At 36.9% G+C, this 24,740-nt stretch overlaps 1 protein-coding gene across 6 annotated transcripts; it reads right to left on the bottom strand.

The window, feature by feature from the left end:
• Positions 1–3,061: 3,061 nt before the first annotated feature.
• LOC139142399 (formin-binding protein 4-like) lies at positions 3,062–24,699 on the bottom strand. Of its 6 annotated transcripts, XR_011554397.1 has the most exons (16): positions 24,139–24,699; positions 23,378–23,461; positions 22,819–23,000; positions 22,058–22,169; positions 20,954–21,326; positions 19,738–20,290; positions 18,246–18,342; positions 17,180–17,337; positions 16,236–16,340; positions 14,949–15,082; positions 13,511–13,713; positions 6,183–6,664; positions 5,207–5,370; positions 4,215–4,894; positions 4,049–4,090; positions 3,062–3,967 (listed from the first exon to the last, which is right to left on the bottom strand). XR_011554397.1 is itself a non-coding variant. In XM_070712323.1 (14 exons), the coding sequence occupies exons 1-14, from the start codon at positions 24,236–24,238 to the stop codon at positions 4,804–4,806; spliced, it is 2,838 nt and encodes a 945-aa protein (XP_070568424.1). In that variant the 5' UTR covers positions 24,239–24,699; the 3' UTR covers positions 3,062–4,803. The 6 variants fall into 6 exon arrangements, 1 of the variants encoding a protein (XP_070568424.1); XR_011554395.1 differs by having other exon boundaries at positions 3,062–4,090; XR_011554394.1 differs by having other exon boundaries at positions 3,062–4,132.
• Positions 24,700–24,740: the final 41 nt, after the last annotated feature.

Raw genomic sequence — 24,740 nt, forward strand, 5'->3', positions numbered from 1 at the left:
GTATAGTATACAGTAAAATGTCAGACACTATCAAAAATGAAATGTGGTTAGAAACTGGTAATTGGAATATTGCATTTTAATCACACTGATAGTGATCTTCCTCAGTGCACAGGTGCATTGCCTCAGACATTTACAACTTCATCACAGTGATTTTCTGTCAAGCCTTACCTTATAGCGCCCTCAGTAGGTGAGATCTCAGTCTGACAGGCCAAGGAGGACAGTGTTGCATTGCTGTGTTTCGAGCATTAAACCAAACAATAGTTTTAAAGCCCTCTTCAAGTTCATACCTACTAATAGCTTACCTGAAATTACTGAATTCATGGCTTTTTCAATTTCTGTGAATTGAAACAACTTTTTGCTTCAACCCATGCAAAGATGAATTTTTTCCCCTTTTTATCTTTTTGCTTGTCCTATGGTCTCCTTCTTCATTTTTTTTTCAGATAATTCAAATGATGCATCAGAAAGCCATTCTTGTGAGCCAGAGTTTTTTTCTGCTCCATGAACCTATGCAATAGTCAGTGAACAGTATAGTCAGTGAACAGTATAGTCAGTGAACAGTGTAGTCAGTGAACAGTATAGTCAGTGAACAGTATAGTCAGTGAACAGTGTAGTCAGTGAACAGTGTAGTCAGTGAACAGTATACCGTAGTCAGTGAACAGTATAGTCAGTGAACAGTGTGTAGTCAGTGAACAGTGTAGTCAGTGAACAGTATAGTCAGTGAACAGTGTGTAGTCAGTGAACAGTATAGTCAGTGAACAGTATAGTCAGTGAACAGTGTAGTCAGTGAACAGTATAGTCAGTGAACAGTATAGTCAGTGAACAGTATAGTCAGTGAACAGTATAGTCAGTGAACAGTATACCGTAGTCAGTGAACAGTATAGTCAGTGAACAGTATAGTCAGTGAACAGTGTGTAGTCAGTGAACAGTATAGTCAGTGAACAGTATAGTCAGTGAACAGTATAGTCAGTGACAGTATGTAGTCAGTGAACAGTATAGTCAGTGAACAGTATAGTCAGTGAACAGTGTAGTCAGTGAACAGTATACATGAGTAGCAGTCGTTGTAGAGAGGCCTGTGATTTATGAAGATATAGAAAGCAGTTTTTGTAACAATAACATCCATTTTGTAAAGTCTGTCATCTTGAAAAGAAATTTTCCATGTAATTGTACCGATGTACTAGAGAGATCTACAATTGTTACCAAAGATCTCAACATATTGACACCATTGAGCATTTGTTGGACAGCAAACAGATATATGTAAATTTGTGTTACATGAATACATTTAACGATGTATGTTGATTCAGAAACTTTGAGACAGATAAAGAACAATTTCACAAAATTGATTTTAAAGTAATGGTTTGAAAATTGAAGGTTTTATGGCACTGCAGCAGAAAAAGTGGAGAATTTCTCAATTGTTGTTAGATCATTTAGGACCACAGTTTGGCAGATGTTTGCTTCAATAGAACTGAAGTTACTGTCCTTCCAAAATACAACTCTGTGTGTGTGTGTGTGTGTGTGTGTGTGTGTGTTACGATTGTGGCCCAACAAGTTTTATGTTGTAGGAATGATTTGGTATAGTAGTACGCACCTCAGAAGTGAAAGACTTAAACTTTTTCTCAAATTTTCCTCAAGGAATCTTTCAACCATACTCTTTCAAAATCAAGAATACAAGAATACAAGTCGAGGGTCTCCGCACAAATTTTGGCCCTTGACAAACAAATTACCCATGATATAACCTATATTTCAAATTCAAACTTGCCGCAAACTCTGTGTTCACTCTATGGAGAAAAATAAAATTTTCGATTTTTGAAAAACAAAGACTGTGAAAAGTTTTTATACACAAAGAGCTTTAATATGAACCCCTTCAAGTGGTTAATCAGAAAAGAATTGTAAAAGTTTGAGAGTCAGAATATCTGTGCCTGAGGTGTGTTCTACCTCACGTAGTCTCTACATTCTCTGTCCAAGAATTGTTGTAAAGATAATTAGCAACATAAGCATGGTCTGAAGCATCATGGTCTTTGGAATAACATCGACTGTAATAATTAAGATTTCATGAGAAGCTTTGGACAAAATCACTATCTTTTCAAATTATTTTAGTTGTTTTTGTTTCATATCAGCAATATTTTTCTACTAACAGAAACATGCTTAATTGTCAATCGTCCAATTATTAAATTCACTGAAACATGCTAAATTGTCATGCAGCCAATTAAGGTAGTATGCACTTCTGAAATGAAGGACTTAAACTTTTGCTCAATGAATCTTTCAACCATTCTCTTTCAAAATCAAGATTAAAAATCGGGGGTCACCTTGCAAATTTTGGTACAAGAGAAACAAATTACCCAAAATTAATCAATATTTGAAATTAAAAATGGCCACCATCTCTGTGTTAACTCTATGCAGAAAAATAAAATTTTTGATTTTCTAAAAACTAAGATGGTAAAAAGTTTTCTTACACCAAGAGCTTTAAAATGAACCCCTGCAAGTAGTAGATGAGAAAAGAATTGTAAAACTTTGAGAGTCAAAGTATCTTTTCCTGAGGTGTGTTCTACCTTCAATCCACTGAAACATGCTAAATTGTCAGCCATCAGATATTAATCCTTCCTACTTGCAGATAAAAAAAATGCTTTCATGATATAATTTGAGGTAAATACAACAAATTAATCATAAGCATAGATGTATACGTCATGTTTATATGCAAGGTATGAGTAAAGCTCTGGTGATTGATAATTCAACAGGTTTCAGTGAGTAGAGCATCATGAAACAAAAGATTATTGAAATACTTTGAAAAGATAGTTTGTCCCTTTACTGTAATTGGGTGCAAACTTGTTCCTAGTCAAATAAGTAAATAAATAAATAAATAAATAAATGTCATGCTTGCATTTTGTTAATAAGCATTGTGTTGATGTTCAGAGTAGATCACAGAAATGGTCACACATCTGAAGACCGCTCACATTCCCTCAGACAATTGTGCATGGGTATAAAACCAAGGACAGCTCTCACCACTCATACCTGTCATCTGTACACAGCCTCTTTTAATGTTAAGTAAGAACAAAAGCACTGAATATTCAGAGACAAAAAATACAAAACTTTATTTCCACTTGGTAGAACATCATATATTTGTGAAAAAAATAGAAAGCTAAAGACAACTTGACACCATGCTTCTAAATACCTGACAGCCAGGTACAGGATGTAGACAACTTGACACCATACTGAAAACCAAAGATACATCTTGATGCCATACTCTGCTAAACACCTTACAGTCAGGTACAGGGGTAAACAAAAAGATCCTCTTAACAATTTGATTGTTGATTGTACCTGTTTGAAACACCTGCTACATCTTGATGATATCTATAAATACAAACTTTTGTTTCTTCATCAATATCTCGTCTTAATATTTTCTATAAAATGCTGTACCGTGCAAAGATATAATGGCAGAGAAACAAGACTGACGGCATTTGTACTGCAAGGGAACTAGACGGACAGAATACATAGTCTGCAAGTCAAGGTTGTAATTGTGTACTTTTTACAATTTACCCAACTTAAAATACTTTTTGCTCTCACTCCAGTGACTCATGTACAGTACTACAATGCATGTTCACATACACGTTGTAAAAAATATAACAAAACTTCCAATGGTTGAACTAAGCTTTGCTTCTGGGATAGCAAACTTTGATACTGTGCTTCATAACACAGCAAATCTTTCCTCAGATTACCATCAGGATCTAAAATGAAATATAAATCACTAAATCTAGCCAGGTTGTCTGAGTTTTATCACGGCTGCAGAATTGCCAGCCATGTGCTAGCTGTTAAACACTGAAGGGGCTGACGGTAAGCTATGCCCTACCTATCAAATACTGAAGGGGGCTGACGGTAAGCTATGCCCTACCTATCAAACACTGAAGGGGGCTGACGGTAAGCTATGCCCTACCTATCAAACACTGAAGGGGGCTGACGGTAAGCTATGCCCTACCTATCAAATACTGAAGGGGCTGACGGTAAGCGATGCCTACTATCAAATACTGAAGGGGGCTGACGGTAAGCTATGCCCTACCTATCAAATACTGAAGGGGGCTGACGGTAAGCTATGCCCTACCTATCAAACACTGAAGGGGGCTGATGGTAAGCTATGCCCTACCTATCAAATACGAAGGGGGCTGACGGTAAGCTATGCCCTACCTATCAAACACTGAAGGGGCTGATGGTAAGCTATGCCCTACCTATCAAACACTGAATTGGCTATTCCCCTGATGGAACATTATCCCATCATGCAACTGCCCAATTATATTACAATTATTGTCTTTGCCCTTAATTATTCCAAAGCTTCCTTGAAATTAGGATATAAATAACGTTTCTGCAGCAAACTAGATGAAATGGTTTCTCTGCAAACTTCTTGATATAAAATATCTATAACACATGATTGCATTTCCAATATGTATGACAATGAGAAAACTTTCCTTGGAAAACTATGAGCAGAAATACCACACAAAGAAGATAATAGAACCTATACTTCTGTGCTACACAGCAGCACAGACTGCTAAGCTATGTTGGAAATACATGTACTACAAATTCAAAACTGAATATATGCAAAATGCCTATTCAAAATGTCAGTTTTCCAAGTCACAAACAGACATCATAGAGACAAGAGTCATGAACAATGATGACAAGGAGAATTTTGAAAGAAGTTGAGAATAAGCTGAAACATGCAATATACTGAGAAATGTTTGTGTACTTGATTTACAAATGTTGACAGTTAAAGAAAGGACACAATATCAAGATCAAAATTGTAAAAATAAAGATCATGTACAATTAACTGTCTGATGTTGCTTTCCTTTTTTTAAGACGCTGTCTCCAATTACCATGAATCTCAGTAAAGTTAGGATTGTGTGCAGATATTCCACTGAAAACAAACAAAAGAATGAAACGGTTAAGATTGCATGAAATTATTGACAGAAAATATTGGAATTTTTATCAGATCATATATACAATAAATGTTACATACTGTATTTTCAATAATAATTAGTTACAAGGTGAAAGGTTTCATAAAATAAGGTATATTATAAGTGAAGCAGTACTGCTATCACATCTACATTTATTGTAAATCATCATTTGTCACTGATTTAAATTAGTTGATATTAGTTACAGTTTCAGTTCATGATAATCATTGATAGCTAAAATCAGATTGATAACTCATCAAGCCATTCATTCTTACCTCATCAACTGTTCTTTTTTCCATTCTTCAATTTGTCTCTGTGCAATAACACCTTTATCTTCCTCTTCCGATGAGCTAGCTTCATCTTTTTCAACTTCTTCTTTGATTTGTTGCCATTTCTTCACTAACTGTGGCATCTTTTTACTTGTCAGACCTTTCTTGATCTGGAATCAAACCATTTGTCAACAACCCATGAATTCTCATGCAACTAGGTACATTTGGCAGCAATACATTTATGACATGGCTTGTCACAGACATCAATACAGGATTGCCCTATTGACCAACAGTTGTTATGCAAACTACAAAAATCAGCTGTTTAGGGGGTCTTGGTGTAATTGACCATTGTTGTTCAAAGACAGTATGTGCCTCTAAAGTCTTAGACTTTTGTTCAAACTTTCCTCAAGTAATCTTTCAACCATTCTTTTTCAAAATCAAGAATACAAATCGGGGGCCACCATGCAAATTTTGCTACTAGAGGTATAAAATACCAAAGAATTACTGATATTTGAAATGACTGCCATCCGTGAGTCAACTCTATGGAGAAAAATAAAATTTTGGATTTTCTGAAAATCTGAGAAAGTATAAATTTTTCTTACACAAAGATCTTTAATATGAGCACCCCCCCCCCCCCCCCCCCCCCCCCCCGAGTGGTACATCAGAAAAGAATTGAGAAAGTTTGAGAGTCTGACTCTGTCCCCAAGGCATATTCTACTATCTTAAACACTTATCAAATGCTGTTCTTGGTCTATCACATGATGCAGCAATCAACACAATGAACTTCAGAAATTTGTCATAATTTTGTTGGCAGTAGTAACTAAAGATTATGTGTGTGTGACTAGTCTATACATTTAGATACAATCACTGATAGTCCTTTTCCATTGTTTTGAACAATGAATGACACGGTAATTTGAAGGTAATATAGTGTGTACATATAAGAGTGGTGAATATTCAAATTGGTCGTACTGGATTTACTTACCTTCTTTGTCTTTTTTGTTTTGGAAGTTGTTACAACTGTTGATGGTTGTGATGTCTCACTACTTAATGCAATATTTTGTAGAGTAGTAAATCGTATTCCAGGGTCCACAGCAGGGAATGTTTGCTGTGGTTGACTCACACTGGACCCTGCATTGCTACTATCTCCAGATGCACTGACTGCTGGTACAGACCTCACTGGAGGTGCTGATATGACAACGGACGTTGTGCTGTGAGGTGGTGATGTACCAGGTGGAGGAGGAGGTGGTGAATTTGGTGGTGGTGGTGGGGTTCCAACATCTATGTTCACATCGCAAATATCCATTTCAACATCTACTATTTCACCATCTTCAGGAGACTCTGGGGTGGGGGGTGGTGGTGTGTCTGGAGGTGGGGGTGGAGGTGGTGGGGGAGGTTCCAAATCACCGTTGGGTGGCAATGGAGGTACATCCATGGGTGGCAATGGGGGTACCTCTGTACCAGGAACTGGTGGTAATGAGAATTCAACAACAGGGTCTTGTTTTAGGCACACTGGGAATATATCCTGCATCAAAGAGACAAGAAAAACATAAACTGTCTATAAGCTTCTTAAAAGAGCTATTATGAAAGGTTCTTTCTATCAGACATCTACACACGTCATCACTGTCTTTCCAGAATAGTTAGTACATGATTTTTACAAGAGATTTTGTTATAATTGTAAGCTTGGCACAACAATATTATTGTTATTTGACATTTCATTACATTTTTAGAACTTGATAGAAAACATAGTCATAGCACCTGTAAACTTGAACAAACTGGGCCCAGTCTTCACTAAGAAAGCAATCAGATTTCTAAGGGGCCCTTTATAAACTAACTTGACACTCTAGGATTATGGTGATATGTACATTTTTTTAGAGAAGGCCACTATTCTTTAGTCTCACCATTTCAATGTTTTGAGCTGTCCACATTTTAAGTTATGTAAATCAACCCAATTGCTTCAATCTGTGGATATTTAAGTATATAAAATCAGAACAATCACGTTTTTATTCAAAATTTAGAAATTTTGTTAAACAAATTTCATATTGCCAAGTCTATGAAACAGTAAGAATCTTGGAGAAAATAAATGACTTTCAACTCTGACCTATTGTCTTAAAAAGGATTACATAATGTGGAATCTTGATGTGAATATCAATGATGAATAAATCAAATTTACATGCCATGTCACTAACATAGATTTATTGTCACTGTTACTAATGACCCTACAAAGGTTATCTATACACCAAATACTAAGATGGTTGGTGCTGTGGTTTTTGAGTTTTTCATGTGGACGTACAGACCGAACAATTATACATACATACATACTTACTTACATATATACGTATGTATGTACATACATACATACATACACACATACAGTGTTCTCCCCAGGATTTTGTTAAAAGAGGGCGAAGACGTGGTGCGAAGCACCACAAGCGACCGCGTAAGCGGTCGCGGGGGGGAGGTCAGGAGGGGGGTGTCCCCCCTCCTGCCATTGGAGCTTTTGAAAAACAGAGATTAAAATAGTGTTATTTGGTGGCACTTGGGGAGTATTTTTTCAGATTTTTTTCATATAAAAAAGCTCAAAGGAAAAGAAATCTGAGACAGTGTTCCATAACTTTTATTCCAGTTCACTGATTTCAATGAAGATTATATTTTTTGAAAACGAAAACATAGCGACAGACATACATTTATTCATCGATGTCAAAATTATCACCATAACACTTACGCTTATGTGTTCTCAGCCTGATACATGTACACGTCCGACCCAGCCTAAAAATAGGTAGTTTTGCTTTGGGAAGGAATACACAAGCAAAATTCTAACCTATAAAAACTTCAGAGTACTCTGCTGTCCTTGGTTACCCTCAAGTTCCTAGGCATGTTTATACAGCTAAGTCGGTTACCTAATGCACGGCCCCTATGGAGGGACCGACCGTGGCTAACGTTACGGCCTGTGCCATGCAAATATGGCTGCCATCAATCACCGTCCCTCCTCCCTCACGGTGCATCAATGAATGAGTTGCAATTGGGCATATGGTCTCGGATGACATCACAAACTCAGATTTGCAAGATCGATGAGAATTATGTTTGCAGCCTGCAGGATCGACGCTCAAGCTTGCATTTTGCTTGTAAATCACTGTCAACTTTTTTCCCCCGTACATTTTATTGTTTTATTTTTCAAAAAAATAAATCTTTTTCATTTCTGGCAAGGGGGCGCTCGGAATTTACAAGAGGGCGCCACGCCCCTGTTACCTTATTCAGGGAGAACACTGTACATACATACCGTGTTCCTCCGATTCTAAGACCCCCAGGATTATTTTATCAATTCGCAATTAGCTGTTAGTTCGTTTATAAGACCCCCCAGGGGGTACACCCGAATTTTGACTGGAACAATAGAGCCATTGTCATGTAATGAGACCAGAATATCCACAACACCTACGCTGCTTATCAAAGTCACAAACAAGTGTCAAAGTGAAGTATCAAACCTCACACACACACACACTATTTTTTGGGGTTTGGAACATGTCAATCGGGAACAGTTCTATAATTTCCTGGCGATAAAACTACACTTGGATTTCACTACCTAAATGAACAATATAAAAGAGTTGGATTTTTTAGCGTCTCGATCTAGTACAATATCGTCTTTTCGTTACTGTCATTTTGCTACCATCAAAATAAGCAGATTTTTCAACATCTGATTATGTACGAATCGAACATTTCGATGCAATTTGGCTACCACGAAATGAACATTTAGGATCATCGGGTTTGCGGACTTGTCGATCAAGTACGATTCGCTCATTTCATCACGATCAAACAAACACAATTTACACTCATACAAACACAAAAAAGTTTGGGTATCAGTTCTCTTTTTGGAGACTGTTGTGGCCCTTAAAAGGACAGTTTCATTTTTTTTGTCAGCGGCATGATTTGGTCTGTTTTAGTGAATATGTACAGTGAAAACAGTACCTCGGACTGATTGCTTTAGCAGAGGTACAGCCGCATTATTTGCCAAAACACCAACGTGACATTTCTCTGCCATGCCAACTCTTGGAGAATGGATGAATGCTTTCTTCTTTGCCTTCAAGTAGTATTTTTGTTGACTGACACGTCACGATCGATGATATTCGAAAGTAACCGTGCCGGTATGAGTGCTGCATCTCGCTTCAAACTTTCAACTTAATTTGCAACCATCTTGAACAACGGCTACAGCATTTCGATCGTGTATGTTGTCTGCATCTCGGCGAAGTTCATACGGCAAACCAAGTTCTAGCTGATTGCGACGGTAGTTAGGCATGCCGACAGCGAGAATGTTTTTAATAATTACTTTTTTTCTTGCCCATGACGACCGTGCACTGTCTTATGACTTTTCAGAAAATAAAGTCTACGATAAATCGACGCATTTTTATAGGATCTTGTAATGATGTCGGGAAATCCTTTTGTTGCCGTTATCGATAGAAAATTTGGGACGTGTGAATGACACGAGCTTTGAACTTGCTTCGCTCAACTTTTACACTTTGTTTTCATACTACTGAGGCAAAAGACTACGGCACATGAAAAAGTTGCTATTTAAATGGTGTGCTTATAAAGATTTTTTCAACAGTTTTCTATCAGGTAAGGTATCTTTTGTGATCATTGTGAATAGCTGCACGTTTTCTCTTACGTTCAAATTTACCATTAAAGTATAAATAGATTTTTTCAACAGTTTTCTATCACGTAAGTTTCCTTTGTGATCATTGTGAAGCGCTGCAAGTTTTCTCTTACGTTCAACTTTACCGTATAAGCAACCAGTGAAAATAGAAATATCATTGGCATCGTAAAATCTTTCAAAAAGACAATGACGACGATATCGACTTCGACTGGTTTGACTTAGATGAAGAGGGCAATTATTGTGTTGACAATGAAACGCGATATCCAAAGTTTCTTCCGCGCATGACCTGAAAATTCTTTGAATTTCTTCCGTTTATGTTTCATCAATTTTGTAGTTTTTCTCATATAATGAAGGTATTTATTGTTGGACGGCATTTGTTTGTGTCCTTTCCTGAACTAGTCCCAGCAATGAGTAGAACGATAGTGTAACAGATTTTCAAGATTATGCACGCTTTCGAAGTCTTGCGAGGGAAAAAATACCCAACTTCATAAGCTTAAACCACAGTTGCGAGTGGAGTGATACGTACCGGCCGCCGCGTACTATGCATAGAATGCATAGTACGCGGCGGCCGGTACGTATCACTCCACTCGCAACTGTGGCTTAACGGCCTATACACTTACACAAGTTACAGTTAGAACAAAAACGTGCATGATCGTACGATATCCGAACAGTTGATCATAAATGACTGAATTCCACATCAGGAGATATTTCGGTCATCGATACAAGTAATAAAAAAACTTCAGGGTGTATTGCCAAAAAATCAACACACATCAAATATAAAGCAGATTGGCCCAGCAATCTTTCGTCTCGGCCAGCCGATGCCTCAACATACGGTACTGTTCGAGCCTGCCTGTTCGTAAGATCACATTTCGTTTCGAGATACGGTTAGACTTTTTGAAACTAGGAGCAAAATAATAAAACTCACGACGTGTAATTGATTGTTTATTTTAAGGAGTACAGTAAATGAAAATCGTACATAGAAAACATCGGACGGACACCAGCCCACTGAACAGAATTTTACCTTGACCTCATGCACTGACACTTTTGACCTATTGCGTAAATTGACCAATTACAGCCAGCGGAACTTTAGGGACTTTCCCTTTACTCATTGTCTGACCTTGTGGCCATGCTATGGGGAGCTAGCTGCTGCTGAGGAACGTACTTGTTGTACAAAGTTTCGTGGTGATTATCTATTCACGAAATACAAAGATTTATTGCTATCGAATTGTTTAGTAAAAGAAGGTATGGCAAATACGTTATATTTCAAGACTTGTGGATCTCCATTAATTTATATTTGTACAGATTCGACTGCCAGTATCTACACAGCATGGCCATGAGTCGATATCACAAAGTATGAGTTGTCTGTAGCGTGAATCAAAAATACCGCAATTATACGGTGTCGCTCACATTTTATCAGAATTGGTACATATTACCAGTATGGGTACCAAAGATCAACCAGAAAAACAAGAATGACAAAAGCAAATAAGGTCTGCAACTTAGGTACTGGAGGTCATCTTTAGGAACATGCATATCAACTTCTATAGCAATGGGACAAGCAGATCCTACATACATAAGCAAATGTCAACAAAAAATTAGCCAGAGAAGCTTGACAAAAAGAAAAGGTGGGAGAGTGGGGGAAAAAAGAGTACATGTAGGAAAAAATATAAAAGGGATCTTTTAAAAAGGAATGCTACCTCATCAATCTTCTATCCCCTACTCCCTCCTGAATGTCAAATGTTCCACCCTTGATTATGTTTACATAAGACCAGCTGGCAGTATATTTACAACTTTGCAGATGTTTTAATTAATACTACGAGTGCTATCATTCAAATGTAAACAGCACTTAAATCAGTTACAGATAGTGAAATTCCTTCCACTGTGGGGAGGATTACGACATCTGGAATTATCCTGGATCCAAATTTCTCATCAGTTTTTGTGTGTCTTACATGCGAAAGTTGCAAAAATTGATTCGCAATGAAAAAATTTACCTCAGCTCTGTTTTCAGGATCAAATTTTACTACAAATTGATATTAAACAAGACAAAATTATGTTCACAGCCTTCGAAACTGTCTCACAACAAATCTATGGTTGGTGTAGGTCATTTAAGGTCACAAAAAGAAAATTACCTAAAATATAAATATTTGGGGGTTTCACAACACTTTGAGCAGAAAATTTATCTAATAACATCCCTTGGGACTTTTGTACCAAATTACAAAGCTATCAGACAAGTAATTTTGAGAACAAGTTTTCTTGACCAAATATGACAAAATTGTCTTAAAAATACAAATTTGTATATTCACGACAATTTCCACATATCTTACTATTGTCATTCCTGGACATCTGTACACCAGATGTAAAAGCCGTCTGTCCAGGGGCTTTAAAATGAAAATATTTTTTACGATTTTTTGACCAAAAATAATAACAAAATTGCCCCAAAACAGTTACATTCCAATTTTGTCGTAATTTCAACAATTAGAAGGGTAACACCCTTGCAAACATCCAATCCAAGTTTGAGAGCATTGGGCTAGCGGTTTCAGAGAAGAAGAAATTTTACTTGTATTGAGAAAAATAACCAAAAAATTCAGCAAAAATATAAAATTCAAGATATCTTCACGATATTCATCAAACTGATTTGGATCAACCTTAGTAACCTGTATACCAAATATCAAAGCTATCAGATTAATTCTTCTTGAATAAAAAAAATTTTGACCAAAAATTCAGAAAATTGCCCCAAAATTACAAATATAAAAATTTCAATTCAATTTGTATACACTTGACTGATGTCATCCTGAGGAACATGTATAACAACTTTCAGAGCAATCAGATGAATGGTTTCAGAGTTAAACATTTTTTACTAAAAACTGAAAAAATTACCTGAAAAATAGGAACATGCAAATTTCATCCTAAATTTTACACACCTGCTTTAGAATACCTAAAGGAACCTGCACACCAAGTTTCAACCCTATCTGACCAACGGTTACAGAGTTTTAGCAATTTGCAGGGTTTTTCCTTTTTTCCCCCTCATTTGCATATTTTTGACACTGACAAGTTCATTTGAACAAATTCACATCTCCACCCCTAGGTGCACCTGTACACCAAATACTAAGACAGTAGGTTCTGCCGTTTAGCTGTTTTTGATGTGGACGGACATACATACATACATACATACATACAGACATGCAAATGGGATGCAATGAACTGATTCAGCTTATACGATTACCTCACATTGGTATACCAAATGTGAGCTAAAAATCATTGGCATAAAAATTTGCATAACATTGCTTAAATTAGCATAAATTAACTTCGATGTTCGATTTCGCGGTGACATCCGTTTATTAGACCCCCCATATCTTTTTCGTCATCTTGGTTCTGAAAAGGGGGTCTTAGAATCGGAGGAATACGGTACATACGTACGTACATACATACATATACATACATACATACATACATACATACATACATACATACATACATACATACATACATACATACATACATACATACATACATACGTACATATGTACATATATACATCTGACATACGCAATACTTACATATATATGTACATACAGACACTGCTAACCTACCAAATATGCTCTTTTTGGTATATAGACATACCGGTATACCTAATGTGAGCTAAAAACACAGATAGAGGAGAGAATGAATACCTTGTGTTTGCAATGATGTAACAGTAGAGTTTGTCACTTTGCTGGTCTGAAGTCCGATAAATGATTTACTTGTGTCTTCATATTGCCTGCTATCCTTTCCTGATTCTCCAAGTTTTTCCTTGTGCTTTTCTAGCTCTTCCATCGGATAATCCCATTGTGACTCTCCGGTAGAATTGTTTGTGTAGTAATACTGCTTGTGTGTCCTACAGGTCACGCCACACAGGGAATAAAAACACAAACAAAAAACACATGATAAGAAACAACTAATATATCATTGACTGAAGTCGTATATTAACGACTGAGGTGGGCTCTTGATGACATCTTATATCTTCTCTATAAACTTGGTTTCTGAAATAAAGTGTGAGCCAGACATCAAGGATTTACCAGGCACAGAGTCTGATATACTTTATGTGCAGCAATGCAGCACACAACTAGTTTGACTGTGCCTGGAGTGTCAAAGACAGACCAACTACCAGTCCTTTTGATAAGACACTGTAGATACACTCAAAGTATAATGTATGTATGTATGATTATTATATATCAAATAATGACAACCATTTTGAAATGACTATTTTGACTGTAATCCAAAAGGAAACTGTTGTGTAGAGTACTGACAAATAAGGGTTGTACTAAATGTAAGCATAAGATGGTTTTAATGCAAACAGTAAGACTAGATTTGATTATGTAATTTGATGACACACAATACCGTGGTGTTCTACAGTGTCTTATCACAAGTTACAGAACCAGCAGCTCTTGTCCTGAAAGGGAGAAAACATGTCAATGATTGAAATTTGTGTCAAGTTTGTAACATCATTGAATCATGCACCCAACAATATCAATATGCTTTCAAAATATAAATAAAAGAACCACACAGAAAATAGGTTTCACTAACCGCACCATAGCCCTTGTTTCTTCACCATGTTCCAGAGGCTCATCTCAACCAATCCCATCATTCTTCTTCTGCATGGCATGTTGGGAAGATTCCACATTTTGAAGAGCAGCATGGTACATTTCTTCTCAAGCACTTTGTTTTTGAATAAAGTCTCTTGCAATGTTCTCTCAGCATTTTTATGGTGAAACTGCATTTTTTTTCTTTTATTTTTTTTTCATTTTGTGTTGGCAATTTGGGAATGTTTTTATCCTCATATCAGAATGAGCAAACATAAAGCAGTAAAATTTTTTCTGAACCCAAATGGAATTTTAGTTTACACAAATTCAAGGAATTGCACTTTTTGACAGAAGATTGGCATTGTGTCATCGGCAATTAAGATGACGCAGATGAGTTTCTGCAGATAAACTAGATTCAGTGGGACATATAAACACCATTCATTATCACATTGTATACAATTCATTACATTGTATACAATTCATTAAAAGTCACCAGGTGAATTGTACGGTCATGAAATTAGAGGAAAAGATAAAAAGAGAATGACCGTACCTGTCCCAATGACAAGACCAACCACGTGGCATTGATCTCATTTCATGTTGTTGTAATTCCCATTCTGCATCTTGTAGTTTACGGATCAGGTATTTGCTATCCAAGGCTCCTTTTTTCCAATCAAGAATACGGGTCTGCAAAAACAAACATAAAAGAGTTTTGTCAAGTAAAATACTTTATTACCACATTTCAAGATGTTACATTCTCAGCAAGATCACCAAATCATTATTTCATTCAATTTTACATAACAAAATTTCTATAAAAATAGCACCAATGACATTTTGCTAACATTGCATTCGATGTGGTAGGCCCGAGTGAGTGTACATACAATATTTAATAGCTTCTAAGGGACTTTGTTCGTAATGCTAAAGATGCTACTGCCTTGATGGACGCCACCTTGCACAAAACAGTTTAAAGTCTGCTGTTATTAATAACATACATATACTGATTCTCATCACTGTGTTTGAGTCTGTGGCATCAGATATCTATTTTATGGCCCTGCAAAGCAACTTTACAAGCATCAAACCAGGGATTGGAGTGAAAGACATTGTTTGACCTGAAATTCCATAAAATTACTGTATGAAACCGGAAAATACCAAAAACCCTGCAAAACCATGATAGAAGCACTGTCAGCATTTTTTCTAAACAAAATTGACATATCTACATCCACAGATGTAAGATTTGATGATTTATAGACTGACCTTGCTGGATTAAGGGGCAAAGTTTGCTATCTGTACAGATGACATTTTTATTTGTGTGTACATATTCATGTCATCATCCATATTTGTAAATGATAAAAAGTTGGCTTTTTACAAGATCTGTACCCCACAACTTCTTGTAAAATAAAATACATGTGTGTCTACTTGCATGCTACACTTTTTGTTAAAAATGGTGAGTCAGCTGCCCCGGTTACAATTCCAGATATCAGCTAATAAATGGCCAATACGACTGAGAGGTCTATATTAAAGGCACTTGAAATTATCTTCAAGGCACTCTGACCGGCACTTATTTAGATTTCCACAAATTTTACACTTTTCCTGCTTATCAGCATACTTTTGGTAAATGATAACTTCATCTGAACAAATGCCCATTTAAAGTTGACATGCATTTACACAAATAATACACGGGTACAATGTGCAGCCGTTAGCTATTATTTTGATATTTGAGACTGGAGTTAATAATGAACTATTTCCTCTAAATTCACATAGCAACACTTGCAGTATTAGTTGATGGAATAAACTTGTACAGTAAACACAAACAGCAGTAAAGTTCAATTGCATTATTTACCTCTGTTTCTAGTAACATGATTTGAAATTTTGTAAGGGACGTCTTCTTGATGTCCAAAAATTCCAGTTTATTGGTGATCAGCAAAGATAGTTCCACAATTTCATTCTGTGGAAAAAGACAAGAGTCAATGTCAATAATAATGATAACCAGAAAATGCAAATATGAACAAAGTGCATGTGTGATAAAATGAACGTACAGGATGTCATCATCAACACATTTGACGGTAATATGAACGCAGTGCAGGATGATATGAATACATGTGGGGTGATATGAACACAGTGTAGGGTGATATGAATACATGTGGGGTGATATAAACACAGTGCAGGATGATATGAATACATGTGGGGTGATATGAACACAGTGTAGGGTGATATGAATACATGTGGGGTGATATGAACACAGTGTAGGGTGATATGAATACATGTGGGGTGATATGAACACAGTGTAGGGTGATATGAACTCTGTCTACGGTGAATCAACCCAGTGCAAGGTGATATGAATACAGTAAGAGGGATATAAACAATACAGCACAGACTGATATGAACACAGAATACAAGGCAGGGTGATATTAACTCTGTTTAGGGTGAATCAACCCAGGGCAGGGTGATATGAATACAGTACAGAGGGATATGAACAATACAGCACAGACTGATATGACCACAGAATGCAAAGCAGGCTGATAATAACTCTATTTAGGGTGAATCAACCCAGGGCAGGGTGATAATAACTCTATTTAGGGTGAATCAACCCAGGGCAGGGTGATATGAATACATGTGGGGTGATATGAGCACACTATATTACAAATGTGTTTCCTGCTTTCTTTTCACTGTCACTAAGTATAGGCTGACAAATGATTCAGTCAAAAGCCTGTTATTTTCCAATAAAAATGTTCTCAAAATCATGTACGTTGATTAGAGTTAAATGAAATCAGTCAGCATTCCAACCTTCATGTCTTCTTCTTCATTTGCTTTCTGTTTTTCTCTCATTTTATTTTCTTCTTCAGCAGATCTGTCAAGGTCATCATCAACTTGTGTTTCAGCATTGACATACTTGCATACTTTCTGTCGTTTGAAAGGGATAATGGACACTTCTCTCTTTGTCTCTGAAATTATTACACATAAAAACTGTTTACGTAAGTTTTAGTCAAATTTAATGCCTCTGCTTCATAGATTATGATAGATTTCTTAAGATGAAGTGTTATAAACCGGACCAACTATTTTCAATTACTGTATTTCTTCGCGTCACCACCCTTCCCCTTTTGTGATTTATGTCTATTGGGGTCATATCCAGTGAACCACCTAGCTCAGTTTTATCAGGTTGCTGTATTTCTGTATCTTGTGGTTTGGCTTTGAAACTCTTGTTAACTGTTATTTCAAATTGAAATAAAGATGTTGAAATAAAGATGGCAGATTTCCACGTACACAGCAATACAAAACCATTTTTTGTGTGATACCACATTGGTGAACAATCTCTCCGCTTGCACATTCAAAGTTCATGAGAAAGATATAGCACACCATAGCTGCATAGGTCTCTTCCGTATGCCCATGGCTACGCCTGGAGACATTAGCAACACCCGAAAGGTCATGAATATTGAAGCAAAATTCTGCACTGTCATTATTTTTTCAGCTTGCAACAACAATATTTCAAACAGCTTATAAAATTTGGTACAACAATATTTGAATAATGGTTTTGATGAAAACATTTTTGACCAAAAATGACAAAAATTGCCTTTAAAATTTCATTAAATATATTTTATCACAATTTGAACAAATCTTAACAAGGTCATCCCTAAGGATGTTTTGAAGAAGCAGCTGAGCTAAAAAGTACCTATTCATTGTTGGATGAAACTTGCAATAAATAACATGGTATCAGTTCAATATCTGTCTACATTATTTCCTCTCTTTGACATTGGAAGTTTTTCAATATAAAAAGGCACAATTTTCATGCTGGTGATACCATCAATCAACAAAATATGAATCATAGTGCATACTTTGAATGACAACACCTTACCTTTGTCTTCCGTTTCATCGCCAGATCCTATTGGTGTAGCAGTGGTTGATGATGGTAATGAAAGCATCTTTCTCTTTATACTATCACCATCTGTTACCTGAAAGTCATGATGCAAAATGCTTGGTAAATATATTGGTAGAGTAATTACACTTTTTAATTGTCCGTGTTTGGGAAGAATAAAATTCTTCTGAATTATTGAATTGAATTAATTTCATTTTGCATCTAACTACTGCAAGGATGACATACGATCAAGAGTTCAGTTTGCTTTGCACCATTCAATTGTCAAAAGTTTTATATCGTTTTTGAACGACAAGAATCAATTTCAACCTCCTCCCAAGACTAGAATCACTCAAAAATCTTTCAGAGAACGTGTCAGAGTGGAACCAGACACAACACTGCGATCAATGTCAACAAGTTGTTAAACATGGCGGCCAACATGGCCAGCATGGCTGCCGCCATATTGGAATGCAACGTGAACTCGATCGCGATCGTACTCGGTCCAAAAAAAGATCATCATTGTAAAATCACAATCAACCTCACAAATCAACCACTTCTCTTCTTTCTTTTGCAGCCCATTCTGTTGATCAAAGCACGGGAATGTGATCAAAGGCCTTGCTTGTACACCATCTAACTCTGTGTATACTTATCGGCGATGTATACTGACTATCAAAAGGCCCTGTCTTTGTTGGTCGTAATAGTCATTGTAGAATGAAAACTTGTGAACAACCCAGCTGATTCTTCTATTGTTTCAACGTTCCTCTCAACACTTATGGACAATTTATCTGACGCATACCATACTTCACACCTTCCACTCTTTCACAAGGTGGAAAGTTGCAGTGTGCGCTGATGTGTAGAAAAACTGTACTTTGCATGCAACGGCTGGTAGCTATGCAGAGTGTGTGAACTAAGGATGGCGGGAATATTTTAAAGCATAGCAGGGAGAATTAAAGCGTAGTGGGGAGAGGCGAAAGCGTAGCGGGACCGCTATGCTAAAATGGCCTGGGGGGAACACTGTATGTCCTTGTAAGCTGTAGCACCTTTGAAACAAATCCAGTCCTTGCATGCTCTGTCACATCTTTTGGCATGAAAAACAACAACAAAAATATCCACATGGCAGCCATATTGGATTATATTGCAAGACAAATCATCATTCACATATATGACATATGGCCATATCATTTTACCACTTTTGAGACAAATTGGTCCGTACATGTGAAACAAATCTACATGCGTATGTATGACATTAAGTTATTTCCCTGTATGAACTTCGAGAGAATAAGCTTGTGGCTAGCAGGTCATCTGCAATCACTAATTAGTGAGTTTATCTGACATTCCATCTGCCAAATTTGTTGATTTGTGATCGCACTTTGATATGAGATATTTTAAGATTTAAAGTGCACACTGTTGAATCAATGACAACCTTGAATTTGCAATTTGCCCTCAGTTACAGTGTAAGTCAAGAACATACAGTTAGTTGCATTACAGGACTTACGGTTTTTCTCTCCAGTGCAAGCTCCAACTGTTGATCAATGTCGAAATCTTCATCGTCAATATTAGTGTCCATTTCAAAACCAGCTGAACCTGAACTTGTTACCATTTGCAGAGACATTCCACTGATGTTATTGTCTGTACTACTGACTCTACTAGACAATCCTGTATCAGCAGAACTTTCCGTCTCATTCTGACTGGATTCTGATGTTCCTGGTAACTTGTCTCCTTTCACAAATTTCTGTATCTGCATTTTAAACTTTGCTCTCCGGCGTTGCTGTTCATTTAACTCATTGTCAATATCATCAAGACTAGGGTCTTTCTTTTCAGCAAATGGATTGCTAGGACCAAATACTGGCAACTTGTCAGGTTCACTGGTCAGCTTTGTTTTCCCAAACACAGGAATTTCAATCCCATCACCCTCAGCCGGTAACTCTCTTTCCATTGGATCTTCACTTACTTGGGTCAACTCTGGAAGCATATGAGGGCCAATCACGGTTTGTCCTTCATCTTCTGTACTGGTGACAGCTGCAGTCTGCCTACCATTGCTGTCACAACTAAACATTTTATAAAAATATTAAATGAATTTTAATTGACTCATTCACGGACACAATCTCACACAAAAGCAATCCTGGGAGAAAGATTTTGTCACAAATGATTGTTTCATCCAGGATGCCATAGTAAATGGTGTTGTGTCCTGTTGCCCCATATTTAGGGAGAGGAGGGTTGACATGATTCAATGGGCTGAAATTCTCTGTCTCATCATGACACATGCCCTGTTTGATAATTTAGTGAAAGTGCACGGAGTGAAATAATGTGTTACCACTTTAGGTTCAAAATAGTACCTGACAAATGTCATCTACAAAAATATTGCGAAATAGCCAAGACAACAAAGTTGGTTTCAATCAGAGGTATAGCAGACTTTGTAGTGGCACATCATAAAACTTGACTAAAATATTTATGTTTGGTTAAGGCTTTTTAAAATGTGAATTTAATAATATTGATAATAGGCACCAGCAAATTTAGATGATAAGGGAGTAGCTTCCAATGGTGTTACAGCCAGGGTATACCTTGTCACATTTCAGGGATCACATGATGTACCAGCCTGCATGAAACACTCATTGTAATGATATTTTCTTGAATAATGGAAAGGTTTACAGTTTCAGCTGATTAGTAAGAAAGTACTGTACAATCATGAAATTAATAAGGGAGCATAGTACCTGGAATCACTGTCTGCAGCAACTATTGGTCCTGCCATTGGTCCTACAGTGGGTCCCATAGTGGGTCCTACAGTGGGTTCCATGATAGTGGGTCCCATAGTAGGTCCCATAGTAGGTCCTATTGTAGGTCCTATAGTGGGTCCTTCTGCAGGTCCTATAGCAGGCCCAATGGTAGGTTCTTCCATAGGTCCTACCAGGGGTTGTTGTGGTCCGTATGTCTTATCATCATTGCTGTATTCTGTGACTACTTCAGTGGTTGATGTAGATTGTTTTATAGACTGTGGTATATCCCATGATACTTCATTAGTGACTGTGTTCCAATAGTAGGTACAATTTGTATTGGCATCAAAGACTTCCTGCCACTCACTGCTTCCTGTAACCAAGGTGATTAAGCCATCATACAAACTCCCTTTAAATGCATGGCTAGATCAATTAATCATTTGAGCGCGAAAGTCCATTTAATCGCCTTCACAAAATATGCCCAGGCAATTTTTCCCCAATGAAATGTGATGTCCATTTGGTCCAAAATTGTCAAAAAATGACAGAAAAATTCACAAAAATTGGTAAAATTTTACACAAAAATTATGTTGGGAAAAATTATAGCACTCAAAGGGTAATAAGGTTGTACTGATGATGGGCAGGGCCTATAGAATACACATAATGAACAGATTCATCATATAGCTTCTTTTCCTACATGTTTACATTCACTGCAAATGGAAGTTAACGTCTTGGAATAGTGCTGTTCATGGTTACAGGTTTGTTACTTAATATAGCTGCAGGTGTGCAACATCAGACACTACTGTTTGACATGCACACAATTTTATCAATGTTGCATGCATGGCTGACATTACAGCTTGTACTCTGAGTCCTCAATATGTCTTTTAGTATTCATTGTTGCACTAGCAATTGCCTACTAAGATGCATTTTCCTCATTCTTCTGTACATAATTTTCAAAAGCATGATTTAAAAATGCAGACAAATGGTTTTTTTTGCATATTAATAAGATAACAATGACACCAATCATGAGCAGCCCTATTTGGAAGAATGACAGTTACAGACAGGTTTGGTTTTACCATAAAATGTTTAGTATATTCTTTCACATACCTGAGATAGAATCATTAGTGTCCTCAGTAGTGGAATCTGCTGAACTCTGTGGTATGACTGTACTTTCCTTGTCATTTGTCTCTTCATCTTGTGGTGCCAATGCATCTATTTCCTGTATCAAACACAAATACACCAGACAATGAAAGCAGAATCTTGTTGTTCTGTGAACAAACTCATAGAAAACGTTAGCAGGCTCGTGTGAGACAAAATATCCCCAACTTGTGTGAGAAATCTGATTCTTTTTCTCACATGACCAAAAAATGTGTTAAATTCACACTGGAAACCTTGAATGTTTAACTGTATCAGCGACTATCCTACTTCAAGGCCATCTAGAATTCCATGTCATTAACTGAATTGAGTGGCTAGTTCCAGTTGTGAGTCTGTCATCAACGACGTACAGCATTATCCAAAATCGCGACAACGCTGTCATCTGCCCCCGTACTCTGACCCGCTTACTCTGTACTCAGTGTGTTACGGTACTCATCGTGCTATTGAATGATATTTTGTATGCGGGACGAAAAGCTGTTTATCATCCCATCAGAGCTTGTGTAATATTTCTGAGATTTCTGATTTCGGAAAAAATTGAGCCACCGTCGATCCCACACTCCCAGTGGCCAGGAATGTGAGAAAAAGCACTGACATACATTGTAACATGCCCAAGAATAAAAGAGATCAGTAGATCTGAAGACTTGACATGATTGAGTTGTAAAACTCCAAAGGAATGCATGCACTGTAACCTCCATCATTAAGTGTCTACTTACAGCCAGGAAATCTGCAACTTTTGAATCCAAATCACCAGTTTGTTTTGTTGATGACTTGACTGTCGAAGTTGATATATTAGAATGTCCTGCTGAAACATCGCCTGAGCTTTGATAGGACGTGCTATCTCTATTGACATTATCTTCTTCATCGCTGTCAGCATAGGCACCAAGAAGACCAATACCTACATGTATGCAAAACACAGAATTTCAAAATCAATACATTTCTTACAGAGAATCAGAAAGACTATCTGAAAGTTTGTTTTTGACAGCATGTGTGAGACGTACTGTATGAACTATAGGGAGTTCACTGGTAACTACGGTTTTTATCACATTATATTAATTCAGAGATTTCTAGCACATACTCTGGTATATTGCACAAACGTATTTGACCAAAAGATGGATTTTTACAAAATCTGGAATATCTAAACCTTTGCATAATTTCTTGAAAAATGATACATTTTCCTTGCTTTAAGTTTGCTACATGGTTGAAACAACATTGGCAATATTGAGTTAGATAAGTAAAAAAGAAAATTTGGTAATAAATATGTTTGTAACGTACCGGTTGTTGGCTTTGTTCCTGTTGACTTCAATGACCAATGTTGGATATTTTCACTTCTACCGGAGCTGTGAGGTGAATTATCACCTAAAAATAAAAAAAAAAACAGATTTAAAAAAAAGGAATATCTTCTGCTCACAACATGACAATAGTAAATCATACTAAGTTAATATCATAAAAGCAGAGCCATAATGCATTTTGAAGATGCTAAATTTCCAGGTTTTGTCTGCGGAGCTTTTATACTTGATTTCTACAGCCACAAAATCACACATCCCTTTATTTTCATCAAAACAATGTAATAATAAAATGAAGCCATAATATACTTTATAGTTAGTGTCTACCAAAAGGAAGATATCACAGGAGTTAAATTTTCTCTGCAATATATAGCTAAGTACGTCATTCAAATTTTGTATTGTTTTTTCCGTATATGAGAATTTGCCATAGTAATTTGACAATACAAGGTATACCATGGACGTACAGTAAGTGGTATGTCCATGGTATAACGATACCTGAAGGTTACACTATGTCGTGAACAATCAGCAACAACCTTTCAAGATGCTAGTCCCTACAAGAAATAACATGCAGAAAAGGAATTTCAGAGTACAAAACTGACCCTAAATTCGACCCTTGGATTCACCATGGAACTACCATAGATTCACGAACTTTTTCCCTTGCTCTGCAAAACATGCATTTACGTTGAGGGTAGAGGACCTTAACCACGAATATTAAGAGAATTAGTTACTTCGATGAGGGCTCTGTCTTACCTGCACCATCCTTTTCTTTACTAAGACTTGTACTTCCAATTTGAAGAACCGTTCGTCGTTTCCCAGCCTGAGCAAGGCCTTTGTCTCGACGTCGACCCATCGTCGTAGTACTACTACAACAACCCAAGTGATTTTCTACTGTTTAAGAATATTTGAAAGAATCGATGATACGAACATTTTATCGGTAAAGAGTCCGTAAGGCTTGAGTGGTAGCAAAAAACATACGAGTAGCTGGTATTTCTAGATAATGTTGATTACTAGTGGTGGAAATTAGGCCCACTCGTACTCCGGGCACTCGTACTCCGTAACTAACTCTCTTCGATGATATTCCGATGTCAGTCAGATACGTAAAAAGACGCGTAAATTCTGGGTAATGTGATACCTCTAAATGCACTTTTCGCGCCAGTTGAATATCTGGTGTAAATAGATGAAGACAATGACAATAATGTCGGCGATAAGTCAAATTTTGTCCAATGAGCTTAGTTTTTTTGCTTCTTGAGAAAACCACTTAAAGTAGAGCAGCCATTTTGTCGCAAAGCATTGTGGAAGCAAGCATGGGCAAAAATGTTAAATTAATCCTGATTGGTTCATATTTCTGAATC

Source organism: Ptychodera flava, chromosome 1, assembly GCF_041260155.1.
Source record: "Ptychodera flava strain L36383 chromosome 1, AS_Pfla_20210202, whole genome shotgun sequence".
NCBI classification, from domain to species: Eukaryota; Metazoa; Hemichordata; class Enteropneusta; family Ptychoderidae; genus Ptychodera; species Ptychodera flava.

Coding starts and splice junctions, on each gene's coding strand:
- LOC139142399 (XM_070712323.1), bottom strand. CDS start 24,238: ATGGGTCGACGTCGAGACAAAGGCCTTGCTCAGGCTGGGAAACGACGA. Junction 17,338..18,245: donor CGATGAAACGGAAGACAAAG/GTAAGGTGTTGT, acceptor TAATAATTTCAG/AGACAAAGAGAGAAGTGTCC. Junction 5,371..6,182: donor AAACAAAAAAGACAAAGAAG/GTAAGTAAATCC, acceptor GTTTGATTCCAG/ATCAAGAAAGGTCTGACAAG.